Here is a 9,135-nt window from a genome sequence, read left to right on the forward strand (position 1 = left end):
CCCCCTTGTTTCCTGTGCTGTATTTAGTTATTTCTCCACAACAGAGAGCGCTCATTTATCCTCTCACCTCTCCGCACAGGCTGTGTAACTCTTTGCTCCCTCCTGAGCTTGCCTTATGGCAGAAGGAAAATCCCTCACTGTATACACTGATTCTGGCGACCCTTTAGGTGTGTGTCATTATTTTGGAGTGTCATGACTCTTAGGCAGCAGTGTAATTTTCTTACTTCCACAGGAAAACTCATCGCTCACGAGTTAGTCTGAAACCTGCTCTCAGCCCTTCTGAAACCCTCTTTGATTACAAATGTCAGGCTCACACCTCCTCCACTGATTTCGTTTCCCTAGGTAATGCTCATGCTGATCCTAACTTCTTAATCCTCCCCTGTGTTGGTAATGTCCTTGGCGCCTGTAAATGATCTTAACCTTTTCTCAGTACAGGATATACAGGTTTTCTAGTCCTCTGCGGACCCCTGTGAAATCTGGACGTGGGCCTACCATTGCTCAAAGACTCCTTCTGGTTTATGTACTGATTCACAACAGCGCCCCGCTCTGCCCTGGTCGGCTTTTCCCTTTCTGGCGTAACTGTCACATTCCTCCCATCATGTGTCAAAAAAGGGGGATGGATTGACTACATGAACCGTTATTATTATGCTCCCAGATTTTTGACTTATGCACAAAATTTAGGCGAAAAATACATTATACGTCTCACCAACAATGTTGGAAGAGGGACAGTAATCTGCTCACCTGAAGGACCAGAAGGACCCTTTGTTCATTTAATGATGGATTTTATTGAATTAACTCCATGCCAAAGTTACAAATATTATCTTGTTGTTGTAGATATGTTCTCCAAATGGGTTGAATGTTGTCCTTGTAAACAGGCTACTGTCATTGCTGAGAGACATTATTCCTAGATGGGGACTTCCATCTAAACTGTCTAGTGATAATGGGACTCACTTGTTAATATGGTAGTTCAGCATCTGTCTGCAGATCGATGTGTGGACTGGGGGGTGGGCATGGACTGGGGGACGGGCATTGGCTGGGGGGCGGGCATTGACTGGGGGCGGGCATTGACTGGGGGGTGAGTATTGACTGGGGGGCGGGCATTGGCTGGTGGGTGGGCATTGACTGGGAGGCGGGCATTGGCTGGTGGGTGGGCATTGATTGGTGGGGCGGGCATCGACTGGAGGGGTGGACATTGACTTGGGGGTGGGCATTGGCTGGTGGGTGGGCATTGATTGGGGGGGCGGGCATTGGCTGGAGGGGTGGACATTGACTTGGGGGCGGGCATTGACTGAGGCATGAGCATTGACTGCTGGGTGGGCATTGAATGGGGGGGGGCATTTACTGGTGGGGCGGGAATTGACTGGAGGGGTGGACATTGACTGGAAGGGTGGACATTGGCTGGTGGGCGGGCATTGGCTGGGGGGCGGGCATTGACTGCTGGGTGGGCATTGAATGGGGGGGGCATTTACTGGTGGGGCGGGCATTGACTGGAGGGGTGGGAATTGACTGGAGGGGTGGGCATTGATTGGGGAGGGGGGCATTTACTGGTGGGGCGGAAATTGACTGGAGGGGTGGACATTGACTGGTGGGCGGGCATTGGCTGGGGGGCGGGCACTGGCTGGGGGGCGGGCACTGGCAGAATGCAGGTAGGGTTGGCGGTTTGTGTGACGCGTGTCCGTCTGTCCATCCTGCTGGTTCACAGGTCTCTGCTCCAGCAGCTTCAGAAGCTCCAGGTTCTGGTGGCTGGGAAGGTGCCTCAGTTGTGTAAGATGGCCTCCACTCAGACTGGTACCTGTCTGATGGTAAGCAGCCATCCAGAGCTTTCTGCTGTGTGCAATGAGACAGACTCGCTAACACACACACACACACACTGCTGCACATCCTCTCTGTATGCATGTGCAAATACCCGCATACACACACCCTCACACTGATGCACATCCTCTCTGTATACATGTGCAAATACCCACATACACACACCCGCACACTGCTGCACATCCTGTCTGTATACATGTGCAAATACCCGCATACACACACCCGCACACTGCTGCGCTTCCTCTCTGTATACATGTGCAAATACCCGCATACACACACCCACACACTGATGCACATCCTCTCTCTCTCACATATACACACACATATCACACATATACATTTGCAAATAGTCACATCTAAAACCTTGGATATCGGGCCAACTCATCAAACTCAGATGTGAAATAAAATATTAGTGGGCTCATTATTTCCATTTTACTTGGCAGTCAGCATGAGGACATGCTGTGACTGTGTACTGCGTACTGTGGCCATGGGAACAGTGCCATCTATAGGCTGTCCTGTAATATGCCTTCAGCCTGAATCTCCCTGTATATGTTCATCCCTGCCAGGTGGTGACACTGTGTTTCTTGCTGGTGCTGGGCTCCATTATGCCCTGTCTGCCCGAGTTCTCCTCTGTGACCCACACAGTGAAATCCTCCTCACTCCTGTCGGCTGAAGTCTACACCGCCACTCAAAGTGCGTCTGTGCTTCACGGCTCACAGCCCACAGGGCCTGCATTCTGTCTCCAACAGTGGGCCCATTGGCATGTGTCTGGCTGAATCAGGCCCTGCCTGTCTGGCTGAATCAGGCCCTGCATGTCTGGCTGAATCAGGCCCTGCGTGTCTGGCTGAATCAGACCCTACATGTCTGGCTGAATCAGGCCCTGCCTGTCTGTCTGAATCAGACTCTGCATGCCAGAATCAGACCCTGCCTGTCTGGCTGAATCAGACCCTACATGTCTGGCTGAATCAGACCCTGCCTGTCTGGCTGAATCAGACCCTACATGTCTGGCTGAATCAGGCCCTGCGTGTCTGGCTGAATCAGGCCCTGCTTGTTTGGCTGAATCAGGTGCTGCGTGCCTGGCTGAATCAGGTGCTGCATGTCTGGCTGAATCAGGTGCTGCATGTCTGGCTGAATCAGGCCCTGCGTGTCTGCCTGAATCAGGCCCTGCATGTCTGGCTGAATCAGGCCCTGCGTGTCTGCCTGAATCAGGCCCTGCATGTCTGGCTGAATCAGGCCCTGCGTGTCTGGCTGAATCAGGCCCTGGACCATTTTTCATATTCATGTGTTTGAAATATGTATTTACATATATCCATTTGGCATAATTCTCTGTGCCACCTGCAAGGCAAGATATAACTCCATCAATTTGATTACATTTATAGGTACATGGACTGTAGGGAATGGCATGGTTTGATTATAGTTATAGGTACATGGACTGTAGGGAATGGCATGGTTTGATTATAGTTATAGGTACATGGACTGAAGGGGTTGGCATGGTTTGATTATAGTTATAGGTACATGGACTGTAGGGATTGGCATGGTTTGATTATAGTTATAGGCACATGGACTGAGGGGGTTGGCATGGTTTGATTACAGTTATAGGCACATGGACTGTAGGGATTGGCATGGTTTGATTACAGTTATAGGGCACATGGACTGTAGGGATTGGCATGGGTTTGAGCACTACTCTAATTTACTGCTGTGGCCATTAGCAGTCGTGTTTATCCAGAGTGAGAGTTGGGTGTAGTAGTTCCCTAGAGGGGGATGTTAATCCCAAGAAAGGCAGTAAGTGTAGGAAGTGTACAGTGGAATGCAAAGGCGTTCACCCCCAGCCATGTTGTTTAAACAATCAAATTCATTATAGAGAAGCCAATAGAGCCCTTTGCCAACAGTATATTATAGTGAAACTGTACAAAGTGGGCAGCCTCAGAGTGTATGACTGAACTAACACAGGAAGTGTTGTGATAATCAATTGAAGCTTTTGGGATATATTCCTGCTTCGTATTTCCCTAGAGGTTCCATTTGTGTCCAAGACTGTGTTGGTCATAATGGTTGAACTTTTTCAGATTAAAAAAAGGTTTTAAGGTATTAAGGTTCTCTGTCCAATAAATTCAACATTATTGATGTACATTCCCCCCAGTAGCCTAATGCAGCTATCGTCGCTAAGAATGAGAGTCCATTCCAATGTCATTCACATTTAGAGTTTTTTACATGCGGAAATGAAAATGACTGAGCTGCATTTAACTCCCCCTGTTGATGATGTTTTGTCACTGCAGTTCGCTCTCGTACCCTCCTCTTCTACAACGAGGGCTCCCGGCTTGAGGAGAGCTATGGAAAGTTCCTGAAGGTGGAGGATGACAGCAACCTCTCGGAGGGCCAGCCGGACCAGGACACCCCATCGGAACACGAAGCCGGAAAGTACCTGAGCCGGACCCATGCAGATTCCCAGGACTACAACCAGACTGGAGTGGAGCTCCCGCACGAGAAGGAACAGTATCACAAGAGGTGAGGCCAGGGCCCATATTCATGAAGCATCTGAGTGCTGATCTAGGATTAGCTTTGGCCTGTCCTTATCCTGACCCTGTGCATTATGCCTTAAAAGGCTGAACTGATCCAAGATTAGGGTCAGATTATGAGGTGCTGATCTCAGAATAGGAGGTGCTGATCTCAGAGCAGGAGATGCGGATCTCAGAATAGGAGGTGCTGATCTCAGAGCAGGAGATGCAGATCTCAGAATAGGAGGTGCTGATCTCAGAGTAGGAAACGCTGATCTCAGAGTAGGAGGTGCAGATCTCAGAGTAGGAAACGCTGATCTCAGAGTAGGAGGTGCTGATCTGAGAGTAGGAAGTGCTGATCTCAGAGTTGGAGGTGCGGATTTCAAAGTAGGAGGTGCTTATCTCAAAGTAGGAGGTGCTGATCTCAATGGAGGAGGTGCTGATCTCAGAGTAGGAGGTGCTGATCTCAAAGTTGGAGGTGCTGATCTCAGAGTAGGAGGGGCTGATCTCAGCGTAGGAGGTACTGATCTCAGAGTTGGAGGTGCGGATTTCAAAGTAGGAGGTGCTGATCGCAGAGTAGGAGGTGCGGATTTCAGAGTAGGAGGTGCTGATCTCAGAGTGGGCGGTGCGGATTTCAGAGCAGGAGGTGCTGATCTCAAAGTAGGAAGTGCAGATGTGCTGATCTCAAAGTAGGTGTTGATCGTAGAGTAGGAGGTGCTGATCTCAGAGTAGGAGGTGCTGATCTCAGAGTAGGAGGTGTTGATCGTAGAGTAGGAGGTGCTGATCTCAGAAATGAGGAATGAAGAAATTGGATGCTCTGATCCATAGTAACTTTTTTTCTTTTTAAGCAGGGAAATAAGACTCTTGCTCTGACAAAGATCTTTGACTGAAAGCTCAGCAGTAGTACTTTCAATAAACAATACACATAAAATTTGCAATGGAGAAAATGTATGGATGTTGTTTTTCATTTTAAACATATTCTTTTTACTGCACTTTTCCTGAACTTCTGTGAGTGTGCAGTTTGGCCTCTGTATCTTTAAATAGGGAAACTGGACTCTTGACTTTAATTGTAACTCTTTTGAATTGACAGGTTTTGTAAGATTGTGCTGAAGAGGCCTGCTGTTTTCCCCTGTCTTCTGTAAATAGTTGAACCCACTCACCGGTGGGAGGTATTCAACCCAAAAAAGACTATTATCAAGCTGACATCCCAAAAAATACTCTTTTCATTTGCATAATTGCATCAGTTCCAAAAAGTGCTCAAGTGCAAAACAGAAGTGAAAAGAGAGGCCGGGTGCCCTACCTCAGACATGAGACGGCGTGCAGGTTCTGCTTTTCACAGCCAGTCACCTTTTCGAACTGACGGACCCATTGTAACCCGGTGCTTATATTAGTGCGGGTTGAAGTCCTCTTTTTCTACAGAGTTTTAAATAATTTTCCTCCACTGTGACCTAACCCTAACCCTCACAATCACATTGTCCGTTCAGGAGAGCGCAGACCAGCGTTTGCTTTTCTCCAAACCTCACCATGACAGGCAGATGCTTCTCATCACACTGCAGGTTACAAGCAGGGCTCTAAACAGGCATGATCCAGAGGAACATGTGCCAGGTTAAAACTTGCAGGTCCCCGGTCGACCAGCAGAGGTCAGTGGCGAACAATCAGATGCTTTAATCCCAGCCAGCTGAAGCCTCCCATCTCTGTACTGACATGATCCAGATTCGATACCAGAATGCAGGGCCCTTCCACACACAGGAAAAGTGCCTTAACAGATACCAGACCATGGGGCCCATCCACACACTGGAACAGAGCCTTAACAGATACCAGACCATGGGGCCCATCCACACACTGGAACAAAGCCTTAACAGATACCATATAATGGGGCCCATCAACACACTGGAATAGGACGTAAATAGATACCAGACCATGGGGCCCATCCGCACACTGGAACAGAGCCTTAACAGATACCAGACCATGGGGCCCATCCACACACTGGAACAGAGCCTTAACAGATACCAGACCTTGGGGCCCATCCACACACTGGACACAGCCTTAACAGATACCAGACTGTAGAGCCTATCCACACACTGGATTCATTGGGTACTGAAACGTGGTACCACTATAACACCGGTTCCAATACGCTCAGTACTTACTGGACCGAATCGCAATACAGATTGAGTGCCTCATTTTGGTGCCACACGCCTTCACTAGCTAACGCTACACTCGCTCTGATGACTCGGTCAGTGACTGCAGGTACCGTTAGCAAGCTGGCTAAAGTTAAACTCAGCCCAAAGTTTAGCACGAATGGGAGGTTTCATTCAGCCAGGATTATGTGCCTCGTTGTGCACTAGCGCCCTCCGCTGGTCGATCAGGAGCCCGCGGTCCGCCTGTTGAGCTGCAGTGTGGTAAGAAGCGGGGGCTGGCACCACGTGCTTCAGAGGAGGGGGGGCACATGCTCGTCTGCGCTCTGCTGAATCCACTGTGGCAGTGAGCTGAGACGAATACATTTGGGCTTTCTCAACTGGGGGAAAAAGCATAAAAAACTAAAATAACAGTTTGATTTGCCAACATGTTTCACCAGTAAAGTGGCCTTTTAAACCCCACAGTATTACCCTTAGAAATACATCAGGATGGGAGATCTGAGTCAAAGCTGAGAGGCAGCTGTTGGTGCTCCAGCCCGGAGGGTGGTCTTACAGGCGTCACTGTTGGGTCGCACCCTGGCTAACGGCCGTTTCTCCGCTCTTCCACAGAGAGGGGAGTCCTGACGGTGGCGCAGAGTTCTTCTAACCCCCTGCGGAGCGGAACCGCCGCGCGTTTGCACAGTCTACCGCGGAACCCTGTTCCCGCCGGGCGTCCACGGCAACTCTCGCCACGGCAACCCCTCGTGTGCCCCGCCCCCCCAACTCCTACCTACAAGCCCCCTAACAAGGAGATAGAGAACTGGAGATGTAGTGAGACAGAGAGGTGAAGAGATGGAAAAGCAGAATGGGAGGAGGAGAAATATCCTTACGTGCTACTCCAAGCAAAACCCCAAAATGTTATTTTTTTAGTTTCTCCTTGCTGCTCAAAAGCCTGCTGAGGGCCGAGGTTGGGAGACGGGCCTGCTGAATCTGTAACAACACCAGTGCCTGTCTGAGCTCCGAGTGGGTGCACGTGGGCGGGACTCCTCCACACTGAAGAGACGCCACTGACAGGGCCGGCCGCCACAAGCAGAGAACGCCCAAAATACGGCGGGGGAACGACGGCGATGAGGGAACTCCGGATGAAGGGGAGGAGGACTCATCCCCTTATCTCCCAGAAACGAATCTCGACCAGGTTTCTGCTTGTTCTCTGAGTGGCTGAAGAGCAGCCTGCCAGGCTTTTTCCCGCCTTCTCTGCTTTGAGCAGGCTCTGTTACATGAACTCGCTCCTGCAGAGTGCTGTGGGATCTTCAGATGCGGCCGCTTACAGGCAGTAGGTCTGCGGTTAGAGACGGCATTAATGCAGTAATTATGCAGTTCAGTAATGTTGCAGAGGTCAGGCCTGTTCTTTTCCACTTTCTCCAATCATGAAATGGAAAGCTATTGGATTTAATTACCCAAAAGACTGTTTTCAATACAGTCTTAGTTGGATTTAATTACCTAAAAGACTGTTCTCAATATGGTCTTAGTTGGATTTAATTACCTAAAAGACTGTTCTCACTACGGTCTTAGTTGGATTTAATTGCATACAGGACTGTTCTCAATACAGTCTTAGTTGGATTTAAATACCTAAAAGACTGTTCTCAGTATGGTCTTAGTTGAATTTAATTACCTAAAAGTGGTGCATTTGTAAATAATACTGGTTCATTATGAGACTATAATGCAAATTTTGAACATCTGTTCCTTTGGAATGTTTCAGGTTTTCAATAGTTTGTGATTTGGCAAAGGGCAATCAAGAAATAGATTATTATTTTTTAAATAAAGACCTTTTACTGACAAAATATTCACATTGAAATTAATAGAAAATTTTTAAGGACACATCAATTTATTGTTTTGAATAATTTACTTCTTTTTTTTTCAAAACAAAGCCAGCCATTGTGTCCTTGTGCGGGTTTTAACTTTTTCATTGCGTTTTTCACAGGCGGAAATGTAAATACTCTCCAGATATGGCAGCAGATAGAAAAATATGTAACTTATATTCTGAAAATAAAAAAGTAAAAACAAATGCAAAAACACACGCATTGTGTGCACTGCAGGAACATGTTTCCCTTTTTCTCCTTTTGAAATGAGTTTCAAAGATAGCTTGTGTGCTTGATGCCAGAACCATGACAGAATATCTGAGGCGGTCAGTTGTGTATCTTGAGGCCAATGCACTGGACTGCACAGAGTGAGTAATAATGGGAAGGTAGGTGTCTAAGTAGGCTCTTTCCAAACAGCGAGGGGGCGGGGGGTGCTCAGGGGTTTGGATACGGACTTTGCCTCTGCTTTTTGTCTCTACTTGTCCTGGTGCTGTACTAGGGGTGTAAAATGCACTGATGCAGTGTGATGCATCGATCTTAAGGTGGTGATTCAACTGTATTTGGAATGATAGAATCCACTATAATTATAATAACAATTTCAAGAAGGCAATGTGCTCATTTATCTGGCAAAAATAAAATTCATAAGCTTTATATGCAAGAAAGGGGTCCTGCTAACTGTCCTTTTAGCTAATTGTTGGCTACAACTTTGCCACAGTAGGACTTAATCACATGTTGGCCTTTGGTATTGAAGGTTTTTCTTAAAATTGAAATATGGCACTACTTGAAAATAAATGTGCAGAGAACTTAACGTTTGGAGTCTTGACTTTAATGTCTATATTCCACTAACACTGCATAAAT

General features: G+C 47.8%; 1 protein-coding gene across 1 annotated transcript; it reads left to right on the forward strand.

The window, feature by feature from the left end:
• The first annotated feature begins 2,397 nt into the window (after positions 1-2,397).
• LOC118215117 (cyclic AMP-responsive element-binding protein 3-like protein 1) lies at positions 2,398-9,135 on the forward strand. The gene is made up of 3 exons (XM_035395564.1): positions 2,398-2,505; positions 4,086-4,314; positions 7,049-9,135. The coding sequence occupies exons 1-3, from the start codon at positions 2,418-2,420 to the stop codon at positions 7,083-7,085; spliced, it is 354 nt and encodes a 117-aa protein (XP_035251455.1). The 5' UTR covers positions 2,398-2,417; the 3' UTR covers positions 7,086-9,135.

The sequence above is a fragment of the Anguilla anguilla genome, chromosome 16 (genome assembly GCF_013347855.1).
Source record: "Anguilla anguilla isolate fAngAng1 chromosome 16, fAngAng1.pri, whole genome shotgun sequence".
Classification (NCBI taxonomy): domain Eukaryota; kingdom Metazoa; phylum Chordata; class Actinopteri; order Anguilliformes; family Anguillidae; genus Anguilla; species Anguilla anguilla.

What these genes read in the sequence shown, in the direction of transcription:
- LOC118215117 (XM_035395564.1), top strand. Translation starts at nt 2,418, where the DNA reads ATGCCCTGTCTGCCCGAGTTCTCCTCTGTGACCCACACAGTGAAATCC. An exon ending in AGTCTACACCGCCACTCAAA is followed by an intron (nt 2,506 to 4,085) that starts GTGCGTCTGTGC and finishes TTGTCACTGCAG; the next exon opens with TTCGCTCTCGTACCCTCCTC. An exon ending in AAGGAACAGTATCACAAGAG is followed by an intron (nt 4,315 to 7,048) that starts GTGAGGCCAGGG and finishes GCTCTTCCACAG; the next exon opens with AGAGGGGAGTCCTGACGGTG.